A 19219-nucleotide genomic window follows, 5' to 3' on the forward strand; every position below is an offset into this window, starting at 1 on the left:
CGTGCTGCCTTTTCTTTTCAATTTTAACCACCCATCATTGTTCTTTGTTTCTTTTTCTTTGTGTAGCAAGTTTGAGGATCCGCACAATGTATCAATTCCCCCCAGCTTCAGTCGCACAAATTTAAGTTATTTAGTCGGGTTCAGGCTGGTTTGGGCTTTAATACCCGCAGGTCTGCATCTGGCTAGATTTTTTTAAGCCCGATCTTACTTCTAATAATGCCGGGCCTTAGAGAAGAAATGTCTGATTGATGTGTTTAATTTTTTTTTATATGCTCATAGAGTGGCTTAAATCCGATACCTTAGCAATAGATGATGGGGAAAATGTTTTATTGTCCATTTGTTCAAAAAGGGACCATTGCATCTAATTGGTTTTGAAACACTCAAAATACACTAATTATTTACAAATCCATCCATCTATTATCCGCACCGCTTATCCTCAGTAGAGTCGCGGGGGGCTGGAGCCCATCCCAGCTATCTTCGGGCAGTGGGCATGAGACACCCTGAACTGGTTGCCTGCCAGTCGCAGGGGATAATTATTTACAAATAAAAATGTTAATTAAAACTAATAGCAAAGTAATATTTCCTGTAACTAACTTTTATAATTTGCATTGAAAAACTACTTCAGAAGTATTTTGATTGCATGAAACGTAATATCCTGAAAAATAAAATTGATTTTAAAAAAAAGTTTTTAATGGTTGTTCACACAGCCCAAGAAATCCTGGTGATTGCATAGGTATTGCCTTAAACAGCGCGCCCATGACTTCTATTTTAGGTCTCATACAATTGGGATATTTTTTCCTCAAATGTTCTGTTTGATAAATGGTAGTCAGCATTTACAGTTGTGGTTTATCTATAAATTGCGGGTGGTGTTTAGCTTTGGCGTGTGGACATAATAAAAACTGCGGGTCATTCACTGATTCGATGAGGCTTATTTTTATCTTTTGCTTCTCTCAGCTTTGACTTGCGGGTTGAATTAAATCTCTAGGCCTGTAGGCTGTAGTTTAACAACCCTTGCATTAGAGTGGAATAAACTATCGAAGATTCAAGCCACCGGGCAAAATCACCTGCTTTCCGCTGAGTTGATAGAAGGAAAGCTTCTGAGCCCAGTCAGCCACAGCTAGAATGTCATGTTGGACGTCCCTTCCAGAAACATAACAAAGAAAAAACTTTATGGTAAATGTCTGCATTTATGTAGAGTGTTTTCAAGTCTATGCACACCTCCCAAAGCGCTTCACAATGTGATTCACTCTTACCCATTTACACACACACACACACACACACACTCATGCAGCCATGTAAGACACCTATCTGCTTATCTGGGGCATTATGGGTTGTGTCTTGCCCAAGGACACTTCGTTAACTCGGAGGAGCCGGAAATCCAACCTGCGACCTTTCGATCCTAAGACTACCTCCTAGGCTAATGTCTACTGCATTGCATGTTAAGCTAGGTCTTGTTCTAATACATTCATCTCCAGAACAATTTCTATACTTAAGGTACCTAACAGGTATCTGTGGGTAAGCAGTCGCTCTGGTGGACTACTTAGTGGCCTACAGGACAATTTGCATACTTATTACTCATTATTATAAACCTGCAAACAAAAACAACGCTATGATCAAGACATGCAAGACACTCATTTTTTTCAATTTATTAAATGTAATAATTCTAATTAATTACTGTAATATTTTTTAGTGAGACAGTGACTAATGGATTGTGTGGTAATGTCAGTGTAGTCAAAACAGAAGATGGTGTTGCCTGTATTTTTGGGGTAAATTTATATATACTTTTGCTTGAAGTATAAATTTAAAGGTTGTGGATGTAACTTTAGAATAATTCCACTCGCTTATGCCATCTTCTGGCCGAAAACATCATTGCAGCTTCTTTTGTTGCGTGTGCAAGTATGTGAATTTCTTAGATGCGTTCAAATAAACTATTCCCTTTTCCTCCATACGGGGATTTGGGTTGGCATTTGAACTGTATTTGAAACAGTCCTTTTCTTACTTTCATCCTTACTTTTCATCCTGGAATGAAAGAAAACTACGACAACGCGCATGATATCAATCTACTTCCCATCCCAACCCTCTTGCCTGTTAACCTTCAGCGTAATGCAGTTTGTAGCCTGAATACCGAAGAGTAAGATAAAAGCAGATAAGCGCTGTGGAAAAAAAAGATATAAAGGCTATTTGAACTCAGTTGGACATTGTTAACACATACAACAGAGAAAATATTTAATTCTAAAGGACACCTCAAACTATGCACTTCGCCTTTAAATTTATATGCATAAATAATTCGGAATACTTTTTTTAAATTCATGAAATTTTGTATTTTATGTACCATATTTTCCGCACTATAAGGCGCACATAAAATCTGATTTTTTTTTTAAAAACCTGACTATGCGCCTTATAATCCGGTGCACCTTATATATGGATCAATATTGAATTGCAAGGTCTCGCAACTAAGGGAAGCAGCCACCGACTCCATTTTTCGCGTAGAAGAAGTGCGCTGTGCATACTGGGAAATATTAAACAACGATTCTCTTTTATTTGTGCGTTTGTATAAAGACCCTGAAATGGCTCCTATTAAGAGACACGCTTACAACGCAGAGTTTAAACTGAAGGCGAAATAGAGCAGCAGCAAGAGAGTTTAACATTAATAAATCGATGGTACGGAAGTGGAGGAAGCATAAGGATGAGCTGTTTACGTTTTACATTTTACAGTTATTATGTTATTGCTTTATTGTTATTGTTTTGCACATTACGAGTGTCACTATATTGCGATTGCACTAACGTTTAATTTACCATAACAGTATCAGACGTTTTTTTGCGTGTTGACTAAATGGAGGAAAAGTAAAATGTTATGCCTTGCTGTTGTTCAAAGATGTTAAAGATGTGTCACGAAAATGCTTTACCTCAAAGAAAATAATAAAACAGCTGTTTATTCATTTTGGGAGTGAATGGAGTTGTGGAAAGCTTGTTTGTTATCTATTAATAAAGTTTGACTGACCTATCTGACTGTTTTGTTGACATTCCCTTTAGCGCGGCACCATCTAACAGTTGCATAACGTAACTACATCCTCTACTGTAGCCAAGTCAAGTCAAGTCACATTTATTTATATAGCCCTTAATCACAAAAATGTCTCGAAGGACTGCACAGGATTACAATTACAGAATTGCACAATTACCTGATCTTAAACCAGCATGCACGTATAGCGCCGTATAATGCGGTGCGCCTTATGTATGGAAAAAGTTTTAAAATACATAATTCATTGAAGGTGCGCCTTATAACACGATGCGCCTTAAAGTGCGGAAAATACGGTATTCAGATTGGTAATCAATGTCATATTTGGTGGGAAAAATATTGTGAGAAAATCATGAGCGTCATGTTTTATGACTATCTCACATCATTAGTAGGAGCAGCATACGAAAAAGGTGAGTGATCATAAATCAAAAGCAAGTGGAGAACAAGCTCTGACTTTTTGACAGAGCCATTCGAGTAGCTGAAGTCAAGTAAACAAGAAGATAAAACTGGACGGGAAGAAAAACTCCCAAGGACAGAGTACAGCATGACATCCTTACCACAAAATGATCAAAAGTCAATCTTATAACTGACGGTAAAGTGTCTCATGCATGTCTGCTGCCCCCTACAGTCTTTTGAATGAAACTTACTTTGAGGGGTTCCAAGCGATGGACCAGACAGGAGCGCAAGAGCTCCCAGAGCGATCGATCTTGACCTTTTCCTCGCCGTTTTTGTTGCGGATGCTCACCACTCCGTTCATCATACCCAGAGCCAGGTACTGCCCGTCGTTTGTCCACCTGGTAAGACACGGAGGAGCAGATAGCCTCAACATAGGCTCTCCCCTTTAGAGTAGCCGAGGGACGCGGCCCACTCACTTACCCACAACATGTTATCTTGCTGCTCACTTTGTGTTTGTTCACTGACTTTTGCTCTGGCGACCAGAGGCCTACAACAGCAAGGGTCCAAACAACAAGACAGGCTTCAGCTCCGCTTTCTGAAATGCTGGCGATGCCAGAAACTCAAAAGACACTGACCAAAGTCGCCCGAAGAACATGACGCCAACTGGTGAGTGACCGGGTTGTAGGCGACGCACTGGATGGAGTCGTAGTGCCTACAGTCGTTTACACATGTCAGCAAAACACATAAAAGGTGAAATGTCACATTGGAAAATTTTCCTAAACTAATTCACTGCCATTAGCGGCAAAGAACACGTTGGCAGCATTGACAGAGATTGAGTCAAAAATAAGTTTTTTGAAACCATGCTTCCCATGCCCAATTTGGGGTCACTTACGTATACTTTAAGATACCCTCAAGTTTGGATGTCCAGATGATGATGCTTTTGTCTGCCGAGCCAGACGCAAATCTTTTACCTGGGAAAAAAAAACCCAGTTAGCAAGACAACCGAAAAAAGATCTACAGGCTCACAAAAGGAGCTCATTACCGTCCTTGGCATAAGCAACACAGTAGACTACATCTTTATGTCCTTTCAAAGGTTGAATAATGGCTCCATCGGAAGTGTCGTACACCTGTCAAAAACACAGAGGAGTTAGTCAGTGCAAAAAGTGTGAGAGGGAAAAATACAGAGAGAAAAAGATGAAGACCGAAACAGAGTAAAAGAGCGAGACTGAAACACAAAGAAAGAATGAAACTGAAACACAGAGAAAAAGAGAGACCAAAACACAGAGAAAAAGAGCGAGACTGAAACACAGACAAAAAAAGAAAGACCGAAACAAAGAAAGATAGACCGAAACACACAGAGAGAGTAAGATCGAAACAGAGACAGAGACGGAAAGAGAGAAAGAGAGGGCAAAATTGAAAGTTAGCTTCTCTAACAAGCCATTTAATATATTTGGATGCACACACAGAGAGTAAGACCAAGACAGAGAGACGGGAAGAGGGAAAGAGAGATGGCAGAATTGAAAGTTAGCCTCTCTAACAACCCAATTAATACATTTAAGTGCAATAAGTGCACAGACGGCTCCTTTATTTTTTAGAGAGCAGACAGAGGTCCATATTTAAAACAAAAATTAACCGTATTTAATCTTTCAGTGATCTCTTCTGAATTTCAAATCGAACTCCTACTCGCCTCTCACTCATTATTATCTCCCACCATTGCTTTTGAGCCCCAACCCTATTAGCAGTCCTTTTTGGGGACGGCTACTAAAAACATTTTACAACATGCACATTGCCGTAAGGAATACCCACTTTAAAGTTATATACCTTGAATAACCATTTTTTGATCTTCAGATGACCTAAACTAAAGATGCTTTTCACTATGTTATTTAGCATGAAGAAAGACAAAAGTAGCAAGGTATGATTCAGACTACAAACATAGCCAACAAATAAAATGATACAAGATGGAGGTCAATTTAGGGGGATAGAAAACCCTTTACAAACGTACAGCATCCTTCTCCAAAGCATTGTGTTGGTCGCCATTAGGAAGAAAGGCTCAGGAATTATTGCTCGGACTGGTAATGACAATCGTTGAAATGCGAAAACATTAAAGCATGAACAAAACATGCAGGCTGGGGTTTGGTAGGGTAGTTAAAAAAGCAAAAAACACCCTTGGGTCAAATCCTACCAGGACATGAAGGCCCGCTGCTACTATCAGTTGGCTTCCATCTGGCTTGAAGGCGAGGTCATAAACACTGCAAGGAAATAAACAGGCCCAAACTTTAGACTAAAATAGAAAAACATTTGCTGTCAAAAGATTTATTAGACGATTTATCATATCATTAAGCAAGTTAATGCACCACCTAATTTTCCTTATGCGGCGTTTTTTTTTGTTTATTTTTCCTGACTCTTATGTAGGTTTCAATAAATAAATAAATAAATGTGACTTGGCTTCACTACTGAAAAAGCAAAATCCATCTCACTTTGCTGGATCACATTTTTATTTATGAATTTAAGATAGTAGGAGTTTATCAACCCAATTCATTCAGGGAAAAATCACTCATGGACTCGTATTTAAATGTGAAATTTATGGCCAACTAATAGGTGGGTTGCATGATAGGACAGTTCTCCTCAGAGCAGGTTTGCCCACAAACAACCACACTTGCGGACAACACTGAATATCAGCGGTGGGCTGATCATTTTACACCTAGGCCTTGAGCTCAGTCTGAAAAAGTGATGTGTCATTCGCGGACCAACCGTCTCTATAGGCCGGTTTTTGGAAGTAAAATTTCCAACATTGTTTGTGAGGATAAAGGTTGATGAGAGATGATTGGGGGTGACCCTGCCCCCTGCTGCATGTAAGGGGCCGGTCACACAGACATTTGCGGCTGAATCACGGCTAAAATTTTGCGGGTTTTTTTTGCCCGTGGTTGCCCGCGATGGAAAATGCGCAAAATTGGCCAACCCGCTGTTAATCGGTGGTATGCCCGCAAAACACGCCGGCGACTGTTCCGCTTCCTCATCGCATCATTTCTGCGTCATTTTCTCGTGTGGACCACGGGTATAAAAGCTCCCGAGCCAGTGTTGTGCCCAAATCCGACACCTACGCAACACCCCCACCCCCCACCCCCTCGCGTGAACGCACATTCTGCTGCGATCGCTTTTGACTTTTTCATCCGCGTTAACGCATTTTGTAGAATACGATCGCACTTTATTGTTTAAATAAACGCGTTATATAGACTAGGATCTCCCAATTGTTATAATTAGCTCGCTTTATTGTTTTAATAAGCGTTCTAAATAGAATACGATCGCTTTTGTTGTTCACAACAAAAACAAAGACGGAATGGTTTAAGTTGTATTACATTCCCAACAAATGCAAGACGAAGTGGTTTTGGTTATATGTTCGCCATTACATTCCCTAAAAGTGAGATAAAACGAGGTAAAAGTGGTTGTAGTAGCGAGGGGATGCAAATCTCGGTACCGGGCTGTAGAAATCATAACCGCACAAGACACAGTCCCGTGAAGATCAAGATTTCAAGCTATGGCATCAATTTTACATGCTATTACCATGCTCCACCCACGATTACCCGCTGAAATTTCCCGTCCTACCCATGTGTAACCACGCCCTGGCCGCGGCCAGAGCACGTCGTTCCGCGTCATTTCCGCGTCATTACCTCGTGTTGACCACGTGTGCGGCACGCGGTTTAACACGTGCTCAAACTTTTGAGCAGCTCAAAAGTTTTGAGCGCGGCCAACCACGTGAAAATTTCCGACCGCGAGTAAAGCACTGCTCTATCTCGTCTATATGGCGGTCTCTAAACGTCCAACAGCGCCCAACAGCATCTGCTTCACGGCCAGAAATTTCTGGCAGGTGGTTCAGCCTCAATACCCTCGTGAAAGCCTGTGTACCCGCGCTCTGAAGAATTGAGCGGCGCAAAAATTTCCAACCTCGTGTTAAGCACCGCTGTATCTGTCTGAATGGCGGTCTCATTGCGTCCAATAGCGTCCGCCTCAAAGGCAGAAATTTCTGGCCGTGATTCAGCCGCAAATGTCTGTGTGACCGGCCCCTAAGGCTTGTTTTTTGGTAACAAAATCTAAGTTAAACGAAACTTGCATAACATAGATAAATAACAATGACTTGTTTCTACTAAAAATATTTTTTTTTAAAAAGGCAGCAAGAGAGAATAAGTAAGTAAGTAATGAAAGGAAACTGAGAGACCATTTGGAATTGGTTAACATGTATTGATGGACAAAATTTAATTAATATCATATAATTCTGATATTTTTAGCCCAGGAGAGGTCTTGTAGGCTCTGACAGCGCACCACTGCTTAATACCAAAATCACATTTTCTCATAAGGAAAAATGGAATACAATGTATAACAATTTCAATGCTGGTGGCACAAAAACACAAACAACCGAGGAGCTCAGCAGATTGTGCTTCCACGCCACTTAACACGTTTGACTTTCTGTACAAGTCTTAATGGGAGCCAAAGCATCCTCAAGAAGCTCCGCTTCATTTGGACTTATGCAAGCACTTGTAAAATATGACATTATCGAGCGGATGTGGCCCAAGTGTCCGGATTTTGACCGTCTTTGTTTGATGCACCAATTTTCTAGCTTTTCAAAGTTAGTGTCGGTGGCTATTCCGATTACTCCACAATTGTGAATTGAGTGACTGGTTTGTGTTGTAAAAAGGTTGTCAATCGTCTTACGCGTTGCTAAACCTCGAAGAGCTAGTAGGCTTCGCAGCCGTTGGCATGGCAACCGCATTGTTGGTAATCGCGCGACGTCGCATCCGCCTGCTAACGACGATGACGTAAACGCGACACTAAGATGCTCACCAATGCTGACGTGTTGTTTCTTTCCATACCAGGACAGCTCTCATTTCTTTTCAATTCCAGCCCGATTGTGGATCCCCAGTTTGTTTTGCCCGCTCACAAGCTCATGTTGGCTTCACTTGGAGAGACTCACTGCAAGTGCGCAGGCGCAGACTCACTTCCTGCTTCCTGATCGCCCGCTAGGTCATAGTTAGCCCCACAAGCAGATGTTTAGCAAAGCAGCGTCTCAAGTTAATTCATACCAACTCAGCCCCCGTCGTTGTCGATTGAGCCAGGGCGTCAAAAAGTAAGCTCCTACGATACAGTTGGCGTTTCATCCATTTGTCCTAGGAATTATATGGGTTTTTAAACGATTTAGGCCACTCGATAGCCACGCATTTGGAGGGCTCTTCTTTGTCCGGCATTCTGTGACTTCTAAATTGAATTGCCAGCGCAGCGCCCCCTATGTTCATGAAGGCAAGACGTGATAACCCAACCGACTAAAGCATCTGCGCATGTGCGAGTGCCTCATAAGAGATACCAAATAAATATTTGATCAGGCAATGCAAAGACAAATTTGAAATAAATTCGATTCTTTTTAACTCATTTCAATCCAGAGGTTTTTATTCAACTGGGAGGGCTGTTGCCAGCCATTTTCTTCAATTTGGACTCATTTTTGAAATACATATAGTTTTGTAGCTAAATAGGCTAAGGACATATCAAAAGAAGGCTTGAAAAATGTTTCCAACTTTTACCGTTGTTTAGTAAGCAACAATGGAAAATTGCTAAGTTTCTTGAAAATACTTGTTTTCAAGAACAGATCTGAGAAAAAATGTTTTTTTCTGAAGGAATGCATTTCAAGCAGAACTTTCTCTTGGGTGCTTTTTAAATTATTATTATTATTATTGTATTTGTGATACCTCCAAAATATAAACAATGCTTTTCATAAATACAAGTGCACTTTGCTTGCAAAATAAAATTTCATTGCAAAGACACTGAACTGAAACATGAACTTTGGAAGTAGTTTTCAGCACCCTATCTTTCTAGTGACTTGATTACACATTTTCGGTCACATTGGCGATCACGTTCCTGCGGCCGCAAAGGAAACCTCCACTGTCACTGACCAAACGATGATGATGGGGATCTAAGGGTGGTTTATTATACTGAAGTCAATCCCAGATGCTTGATATTTGTAGATGGGCAGGACCAACTCCTTTATAATAGTTTTTAAAAATAAACCAAGAAAAAAATATTTTTACATTTTGGTACACAGGTACAACACTACTAAAATGCATTTATATGTTATGGCATGGAATGGGTTAAGTAAAGTCTATTCATGTCAAGTCATGTTTATTTGTATAGCCCTTTATCACAAGGAATCTCAAAGGGCTGCACATACTACAGATTATTGCAAACCGCAGACTATACCATCCCCAGATCTAAAACCTACATGAGGGCAAGGAAAAACTCAAAACCTCAACATGAGGAAAATGAAGAAACCTTGAGAAGGGATCGCACATGAGGTAATCCCCCTTCCAGGATAACCAGGCTAAAGAACTTTCTTTCAAGTGGATGACCGTAACAGAAAACAAACTCTCAACTACGTCTCATAGAGCAGAGGCATCAAACTTATTTTCACAGAGGGACACTTGAGCATAACGGCTGTCCTCAAAGGGTCTAATTTAACTTATGAATGTAATTACATATAAATGAATGGTATGTTAAATAAATGTAACCAATCCTTCATGTAAAATAACTCTGAATATATGAATTATTAAGTCAAACCTATAGCAACTTAATTGAAAGAAATGTTGCTACATATATTCATTACGTTGTATACTAAATAATGGATATTTTGGGGAAATGTATTTTTCATATCCACTCTTTGGCCTTGATATGAAAACACTAACGGTCACTTTGCGGATATCATAGTCGACAGACATGGTGGAAAATGTAGTTTTTGGTGAAAGCATGCTTTCAACCCGTTAATCTATAGACGCTCTGACATAATAAGCCCTTGTGGGCCACACAAAATGATGTGCCAGGCCACATTTGCCCCTCCAGGCTATGAGTTTGACACAGGTTATGCAGACGACACTCAACTATATCTTCCGTTGGAGGAATCTTCCACACTAAACTGTGGAAATTTGGAGGCCTGTCTCACTGAGATAAAAGAGTGGATGTCACTCAATTTCTTGCGTCTTAACTCTGAAAAGACTGAAATGTTAGTCATTGGTCCTTCTAAATGCCGGGACTTATTCTCAAAAACTGCTGTGAACATTGACAAATGTCACATCACACAGAGTGACTCAGTTAAAAATTTAGGTGTCATATTTGACCCTGATCTATCCTTTGAGATGCATGTAAAGCAAATTACTAGAACTGCCTTCTTCCATCTTCGCAACATTGCTAAAATCCGTTCAATACTGTCTCAGTCTGATGCGGAAACAATAATTCATGCATTTGTTACCTCCCGTCTCGATTACTGCAATGCACTACTCTCCGGTCTCCCGAAGTCCAGAATCAAGTCTCTTCAGCTAGTACAAAATGCCGCAGCGAGGCTCTTAACCAGGACAAAAAAGTACGATCACATAACACCGATTTTGGCTAACCTGCATTGGCTCCCAGTTAGCCAAAGATGTGACTTCAAAGTTCTCTTAGTATTGTACAAAATCATACATGGACTTGCTCCCTCTTATCTTTCAGATCTGATCTGCCACTATGTCCCGGTCCGAAGCCTACGATCTGAGAGTGCTGGTCTGATGATCCCGAGAGCAAAAAAGTCTTCTGCTGGTTCGAGAGCGTTCTCCATCCGGGCACCGGTGCTGTGGAATGCTCTTCCCCCTGAGATTCGATCTGCAACCTCAGTGGAAATGTTTAAATCTAAACTTAAAACTCACTTCTACTCCATTGCATATGAATAACCTACTCCTCTTGTCGGTTGAAAATAGTTTGTGTAATATAGTGTAACAATCTGTGAAGCCCTTTGAGACTCTTCGTGATACAGGGCTATACAAATAAAAATGACTTGACTTGACTTGAGATATCTTTGTATAAATTGGGATAGATCCTAAGTTACCAAATTTAAGCTAGACAGTTTGTTTGGCAAAGGCATGTAAGTGAAGTCTACTTCACTTAAGTGAAGTCTACTTCACCTAATAATAAAAATAATTCTGTTACCCCTAGATTACTAAAAACCAAAAGCAGTGTGTTACTCTGAAAATAACAGTTTAAAAAATTTGAGTAAATAACACCGCTTTAAAATATCCATATAATAAGAAAAATAAAAGACAACGCGTACACAAACTGTGGAAGCAGTGAATCCTTTTTTTCTTCACTTGTACGATTTTGAGAACTTGGAAGAAAACACTTGTCCGAGACACTACATATCTATTTTATCGATGGGCTTCAAACCACTCAAAGATTTCTATCTCCATTTCTGGGTATTGCCCAAGACATTTTCTTTTTTTCTTCAGCAATGGTGTATTGCAACAATATTTTTTACAAATAATGAGACCAAAATTCACCACACTTTTATTATAAATTCTGTTAGGAGAAATTTTTAGTAGTCAGAGGATGTGTTAATTCATGATCTACCTCAATGAGTTAGGGGAATAACACATTTCGTTCTGTGTGCATTGTTACAAAGAATGACAATAAAAGTAAATTCTTCTAATGACAGTTGAGTTACAAAATTTTATGAATAACACATTTCAGGACTCGTTACAGAGAAAAGTAATTGTGTTCCAGGAATGTGTTCTTTTGTAACGCGTTAGTCTCAATACTGATGTTCAATGGTAACACACTTCCACAAGATAGAGTATGTTTCTGTCCCTAGTCAGCGGGGGACTTCTAAGTGTGCACTAGAGGTAATATCAGGCCTAATATATTCAGCCCAAACCGGGCCTGCGGGCATTAAAGCCCGAACTAGCTTGAGCCCGACAGATTCACTTTTTGAGGGACAGAGCCCGAAGCAAACTCGAATTTTCATATTTTATTTGCGAGGACTTGGGAGGATGAGGAGGGCTGATTTTGGTGAGTGCGCTGATGAGCCTAAAACTTTTAGCTCATAATTTGATGCACACGTTCTATTGTTTTTAGAAAGAACAATTAGAAAATACTCTACAGTCTGCAATCGGTTGCCCTGTTGTGAATAATGTTAGATCAAAATTTAGCAGAACCTTTTCAGAAATTGATTGAAAATTTTCTATATGTTTGCAAGGCTGACGAGTCGAACTTGCAAGCATCATGGATTATAATGTGTGCGGCCAGTGCGGCCCCAAAGTGCCTCAAGGCTGGACAAGGGAGGTCCGGCAGCGGCGAGCCGGAAAGACAGCCGGAAAGCTTGACGTTTACATCACCAGGTAATTGCTTTTGTGCGGCTACTTGCATTGTCATAACTGTGCCGTGCCCAGCTAAGCTCTTGTTTGGGTTTTAAAGCCCTCACGGACAAAAGTTTCGATCCAGAGCTTCTCTGCGAGCGTTCCTTGTGAAACACGTTCAAGACGTCGACATCAGCCAATTCGATTTCACATACGCGCCGCAGGATCTCACTGTTGGAGAGAAACACATGACAGAGAGACAGCAGGACTTTCTTGAAGACGCTTCAAAAATACTAGCTCCGCTCACAACAGCATTCGAAAGCGATAGCTCCTCCTCCAAAAATGTATGTGATTTGGAGCATACAAAGTTTCAAAGGAGCCCAAATGCTGAGGACTCAAAGGTGGTGCATGAAGACCATGATACTTTACTGCAGAAGGTAGATTCTTCGAGACTTGCGGAGACCACAGAGGCTGGCCATCACAACAAGCTCAGTCAGGAACACACGGTTCTCTTTTGCCCCAATGGGGAGCAGTCACCATCCACAGTATCCCCGGAAAATAGAGCCCAAAGAACTGCAAAGTCTACGACCAGTAAGCAGTCGCTCACCCGTACATTACATTATAGTGGCAACCTTTGTGCTAACATGTTGATTTCCATTTAAGAGGATTCAAAAAAATCTGAAGACAAGCGGAAAAGAAGTCCTTACTTTGGCAGGAAACTTCTTGCACATGGTAATGTGTTGACATCAATCAATGATGACACCTTCGCAACAAAGACTTGATTGTGAATGAACAATGTCATATTCTTGAACAAATGTCCCTCTAAACATGTAAAGGTCCTGGACCCCCTCGAAGAAAAGCCCTCAAAAAATGGACACCACCCCGTTCTCCTTTCAACTTGGTTCAGGAAATCCTTTTCCATAATGCATGGAAACTGTTGGTGGCCACCATTTTTCTCAACAAGACAAGTGGTATGCTTCAACACACACACAAACACACATCTACGTACAGTTTTGTTTTCTATCCCAGCAATTCATATACAATGCATATCATAGCCCGAAATGTAACAATCACAACTGATTAGTTGGGATAAGGGTTAGTGAAAAGTCAAGTCAAGCCATGTTTATTTGTATAGCCCTTAATCAAAAGGAGTCTCAAAGGGCTGCACAGACCACAGATTATTGCAAACCACAGACTATAATTACACCAAACCCTGATCTAAAACCTACATGAGGGCATGGAAAAACTCAAAAACCTCAACATGAGGAAAATGAAGAAACTTTGAGAAGGGACTGCACATGAGTTAATCCCCCGTCCAGGATGACCAGGCTGCAATGGACGTTGCAATAACAAATCATACACAGATATTGTCAACATAAAATATAGGTTATTCATATGCTATAGAGTAGAAGTGTGTTTAAGCCTAGATTTAAACATTTCCACTGAGGTTGCAGATAGGATCTCTGGGGGAAGAGCATTCCTCAGCACTGGGGCCTGAATGGAGAACGCTCTCGAACCCGCGAAGCTCTTCTTGGCTCTTGGGATCACTTGTAGACCAGCATTTTCAGAGCACAGGCTCCCAGACGAAACATTGGGTGAAATTAAATCTGAAAGATATGAGGGAGCAAGTCCATGCATGATTTTGTATAATACCAACAAAACCTTAAAATCACATCTTAAGCTAACAGGGAGCCAAAGCAGGTTAGCTAAAATCAGGGTACCGGTAATGTGATCAAACTTTCTTGTCTTAGTTAAAAGCCTCGCTGCCGCATTTTGTACCAGCTGGAGGCTCTTGATTGGGGAACTTTGGGAAAACGGAGAGTAGTGCATTACAGTAATCGAGACAGGAGGCAACAAACGCATGAATTATAGTGTCCACATCCGACTTAGACAGCATAGGGCGAATTTTAGCAATAGTGCGAAGATGGAAAAAAAGCTGTGCTAGTAATATTCTTAACGACAGATTGGGGTCAAATATGACCCCTAAATTTTTGACTCCGGGTGATATTACATTTGTCAATGTTCAGAGCAGTTTTGAGAACAAGTCACGGCATTTAGATGGACCAATAACTAACATTTCCGTCCTTTCAGAGTTAAGGTGCAAGAAGTTGAGTGACATCCATTCTTTTATCTCAGTGAGGCAGGCCTCTAAATTTCCACAGTTTAGTGTGGCAGATTCCTCCATCGGAAGATATAATTGAGTGTCATCTGCGTAGCAATCGAAACCGATATTATACTTGCGAATAATATCACCTAATGGAAGCATGTAAATGCTAAAAAGAAGGGGGACAAGTACTGAACCCTGCGGAACACCACAGGTAACACTAAAGGGCTCACCACAGTTAACACTAAAGGGCTCAGATGTCATTACACCATATTTAACACAGTGCGTCCTATCTGAGAGGTAGGATCTGAACCATAAGAGGACAGTTCCTGAGAGGCCAATTCATTTTTCCAACCAGTCTAGTAAGATATTATGCTCCACAGTGTCAAAGACAGCACTAAGGTCCAGCAGCACGATAGTGATGAAGCGCCGGAGTCCATTGCCAGTAGAAGATCATTGGCTACCTTAATCAGGGCTGTCTCAGTAGAGTGGTTAGCCCTGAATCCTGATTGCATAGATTCAAAAAGATCGTTCTTGGATATAAAATCATTCAGCTGCTGTGCCACAACCTTTTCAAGTACTTTAGAAAGAAACGGTAGGTTTGACAAAGGGCTATACTTACATAAGCTTTCTGGATCAAGGTTGGGTCCTTTCAGTGTAGGTTTAATAACAGCAGACTTAAAAGCCGCTGGAATTACACCTGAGGAGAGTGATATGTTTATAATTTTTAGAACTCAAGGTCCAAGGACCCCAAAAAGACCTTTAATCAGCGAACCCGGAAGCGGGTCAAACAGGCAAGAAGTCGGTTTATAAAAGTTTGAAGTTTAGTTGAAACTCAGTAGAGGAGAAGTCGATTAATTTTAAACTTGCAAGGAAAACAGGAGAGGACGGCACGAAAAACCCTCAAAATACAAAAAATCCAATCGTCCTAAAGGTCGTCCCTTGACCCCTTTCTTTTTATTAAATTTCTTAGGTAACATAAAGCAGTTCCACCATAACAAGTACATCTCAAACCTAAACTCTAAAACTTTGAAATTGGGTCTAGACACATAAGTACTACTGGCCCACACAATGATAGTAAAAATACTGAAAATGTTACCTAAGAATGTAACCAATACGCGTTCACTGACGTACACACGAGAAACGTTTACATTTGATCACGGCAATTGTTTTTGCTAGCCTGAGATGAATTAAAATTCTGATTGATGAACTGGCTACCTTACTAAACTTTTTTACCCTTTTGGAAAACGTGTTATTATTTTAAGTGTAATTTTGCATGTTTTAAGATAATTTGCCATAATAATGAAGTGAAAATAAGAAAATCATACTTCTATAGACTTAGGCCAGGGGTTTCCAAACTTTTCGGAAAGCAAGCAAAATTTGGTAAGCTGTAAGTGTGTGAGGGCAGACTATTCAGCCTGGCATTCTTTGAACAGTCTTTAATAAATTCACCCTCCGTCAAAGGTTTGCAGTGCTTGGTGATCAGCATCACGGCCTCGTAGCACGACTTTGTAGCCTTTCAATTTGACTTGCAGGGTCTGGTGAAAAGGTACTGCTGCGCCATTTAAACATCTTCTAGTTTCTTCTCCTTTTCAATGTTCGTTTCCAGTTAGCTTCTTGTAGTCAGCATGTTTCGTCTGGCAGTGCCTCTTATTATTATGTTTTTTGAAAACAGCTGCAGTCTCTCTGCAAATTAGGCAGAAAGTTGAAGAGGCCCTCACAATAGAGATCCTTTTTTACTTACAGTCGACCTGTTGGAAATTGGGTGGGCTGAAATTCTCACAGAAAGCCAAAGGCAAGATGGCCAAAAGGATACTGCCATCGTCTGGTAAAATGACGATTTTTCAACATAGCTGGCAGACCACATTTAATACTTTTATGACAGAGGCCATGGGCCAGTAAAGATTTGATCACGAGCTTTAATTGCCCCTTGGACCTAACTTTGGACATGGCAGATTTAGGCTGATAAAATTGTTCAAGTATTATTTTTTTCTAATCTCTGTAAAAAGTATTTCTTAAGATGAGCAATTTTCTTCGAACTGCTAATTTTGCAATTTTTTAAGGAACTGTATGTGTTATTTAGCACCTTATTGTGGTAAAAAACTTGATTCATTAAAAAAAACAAAACGTATTGTTTTAAATAAAATCTTGCTACTACGGGTACCCAAACCCCTTGCTGAAGGCTGGTGAAACAATGGTGCAGTTTGGTCACATTGAGTCTCTGAAGTTTGTATTGTTCCTTGTGCACTCATTTTTGATAACACTACATAATAAAGTGACATCTGGCGGTAAAATAATACACACTGTTCCATTAACAGTACATTTTTTTACTTACTTCAAATATTTAACACGTCTTAGGGGAAGGAGAAGAAAATAAAGCTTTGAAATTAGGACTATTTTCTGCCAGGGGGGTAAATATGTCATGTTTTAAAAGGTTTAGTGCGTAGTTTGAGGTGTCCTTTAAAAGTTTTAAATTAAATAATGTCTCTATTGAGTATGTGTCAACAATGCCCAACTTAGTTCAAAGAGCCGTTAGATATTTTTTCCCACGAGCCCGCTTTTAACATAATTTCACCTTTGGTGTTCCGGGCCACGGAGCGCATTGTGCTGGAGTAAAGGATGCGTGAGAATGGGGGTGGAGTGGTATTTCATGTGCATGCTTGTGGTTTTTCTTTTATTCTAGGATGAAAGTGGTGAACGTAAGAAAAGGACTATTTCAAATACAGTTTAAATGCCTAACCATACCCCCAAAAAGATGAAAAAGAAACTGTTTATTCAAGCGTGTCTAAGAATTTCAAGTATTTGCAAGCGCAACAGAACGAGCTCGACATGCTGCAATGAGGATTTCAGTCAGACGATGGTGTCAGTAAGTAGAATATTTTGAAGTTACGGACACCACCTTTAAGCGGAGCCATCTTCGACCAGCAGGCTTCTTTTAGAGAAATAAGCCAAGCAAATATTGGCAGCTGTAGAAACTTCCGTAGGAAACCCAAATGAGGATGTGTCCAACGAAAAACATGAAAGACAAATGTGCACCAATCTTCAATGAGATTTTGGAAACAAGATTTTGTCATTTGTTTCAGTTAAAACATGATCTGTCTCCTGCAGGTAAGGTTGCTATTCCATTGTTATGGCAATTCTTTGAGCTGTACCCGTCTGCAGAGGTGGCCCGTCAAGCCGACAGCAAGGTCATGGCAGAGCTCCTCAAGCCCCTCGGCCTCTTTGAACTGCGGGCCAAAATCCTCATCAGGTTCTCAGGTTAGGGAAATTTTGCTCTTGACAACATCTTCGCGTAGACTGCATTGCATTGCCAAAAGGGTTGGGTAGGGTTACCTTAGCTTGATTACTTTCAATTACTTTTGGATTACTCCAATACCAAATATGCTAATAAAAGACAAAATAAACTAAATATGAATAAAATTACTAAATTTTGTGCAGGCTTGGGGAGTAACGGAATACATGGAACGGCAAAAATGATGTTGGCAAGCTGTTTGGATTTATTTGCATTTTGTTTCTGTTGCATTTTATGTTAGTTTTGCCGGAGATCAAAGCCAGGAGAGAAAGCTTACCACGTGTTGTGAGTCATAATTCTATTCATATTTAGTTTCTTTTGTCTTTTATTAGCATATTTGGTATTGGACTTACTGTGCGGAGTTTGTATGTTCTCCCCGTGCTTGCGTGGGTTTCCTCCGGGCACTCCGGTTTCCTCCCACATTCCAAAAACATGCATTTCAGGTGAATTGGCCGGTCCAAATTGTCCCTAGGTGTGACTCAGCGGGTGAGTTGTCTGTCTCCGTGTGCCCTGCGATTGTCTGGCAACCAGTCCAGGGTGTCCCCTGCCCACTGCCCGATGATTGCTGGGATGGGCTCCAGCATCCCTGCGACCCTACTGAGGATAAGCGGAGCAGCTGATGAGATGGGTATTGGAGTAATCCAAAAGTAATTGAAAGTAATCCAGTTAAAGTGTAACCCTACCCAACCCTGATTGCCAATGATATCTTTCAAACAAGCACAGAAAAAAGAAAACACGAGTAATGACACTCGGTTCCATTTCACTTTTCTTGAGAAAAAGGTTTCGCTGGTCCAAAGTCTTTGAGAGTTGATGCATTGATTGTGCAAGAAAGTAGACGCTGACTTTGCAAATGAACGCTCGTCATTGGCAGACGAATTCCTCAGCAAGGAGTGGCGCTACCCTATCGAGTTGTACGGCATCGGCAAGTACGGCAACGATTCCTACAGGATCTTCTGTGTGGACGAATGGAGACTGGTCAGTATTCAATAGACTCTTAAATTACTCCCATTGAATATTTGAGCCTCCTCAATCTTGTTCTCGTTGTTCATCTTTGAAGGTGAAGCCTAACGATCACATGCTGAACAAATATCACGCCTGGCTGTGGGCCAACCATGAGGCACTCGGAATCTGAAAATTACTAGTTTACCAACTGACCAAGGATTTTAGCCATTGATGTCTGTTCCTTTAGTAGGATGGACAATAAATCTGTTTTAAATAAATTTGTTTTGACTTTTGCTCCGTTTGTTATCTCAAGAAGGAATCCACGTGATCTGGTC

General features: G+C 40.6%; 2 protein-coding genes across 6 annotated transcripts in view; one reads left to right on the forward strand and one right to left on the reverse strand.

Annotated features, from left to right (window-relative positions):
- ift122 (intraflagellar transport 122 homolog (Chlamydomonas)) overlaps positions 1-8661 on the reverse strand; it is a 42472-nt gene extending 33811 nt beyond the window's left edge. For 2 of the 4 annotated variants that reach the window (XM_088332316.1, XM_088332314.1), the window contains exons 1-8: positions 8249-8661; positions 5595-5661; positions 4455-4539; positions 4305-4383; positions 4048-4124; positions 3893-3959; positions 3664-3810; positions 1065-1140 (exon numbers count right to left, since the gene is read on the reverse strand). In XM_088332316.1, the coding sequence (XP_088188442.1) occupies positions 1065-1140; positions 3664-3810; positions 3893-3959; positions 4048-4124; positions 4305-4383; positions 4455-4539; positions 5595-5661; positions 8249-8292 (642 nt within the window). In that variant the 5' untranslated portion in view covers positions 8293-8661. Of the gene's footprint in view, positions 1-1064; positions 1141-3663; positions 3811-3892; positions 3960-4047; positions 4125-4304; positions 4384-4454; positions 4540-5594; positions 5662-8119; positions 8179-8248 lie in introns of those variants that run through there. The other 2 variants (XM_088332315.1, XM_088332313.1) reach the window with 1 other exon arrangement.
- mbd4 (methyl-CpG binding domain protein 4) lies at positions 8280-19177 on the forward strand. Of its 2 annotated transcripts, XM_088332319.1 has the most exons (8): positions 8281-8531; positions 12447-12588; positions 12665-13137; positions 13210-13278; positions 13383-13517; positions 17759-17908; positions 18814-18917; positions 19000-19177. In XM_088332319.1, the coding sequence occupies exons 2-8, from the start codon at positions 12473-12475 to the stop codon at positions 19072-19074; spliced, it is 1122 nt and encodes a 373-aa protein (XP_088188445.1). In that variant the 5' UTR covers positions 8281-8531; positions 12447-12472; the 3' UTR covers positions 19075-19177. The 2 variants fall into 2 exon arrangements, with proteins under 2 accessions (XP_088188446.1, XP_088188445.1); XM_088332320.1 differs by lacking the exon at positions 19000-19177 and having other exon boundaries at positions 8280-8531; positions 18723-18858.
- Positions 19178-19219: the final 42 nt, after the last annotated feature.

Source organism: Urocampus carinirostris, chromosome 3, assembly GCF_059441175.1.
Source record: "Urocampus carinirostris isolate Australia breed hairy pipefish chromosome 3, RoL_Ucar_1.0, whole genome shotgun sequence".
Taxonomy (NCBI): domain Eukaryota; kingdom Metazoa; phylum Chordata; class Actinopteri; order Syngnathiformes; family Syngnathidae; genus Urocampus; species Urocampus carinirostris.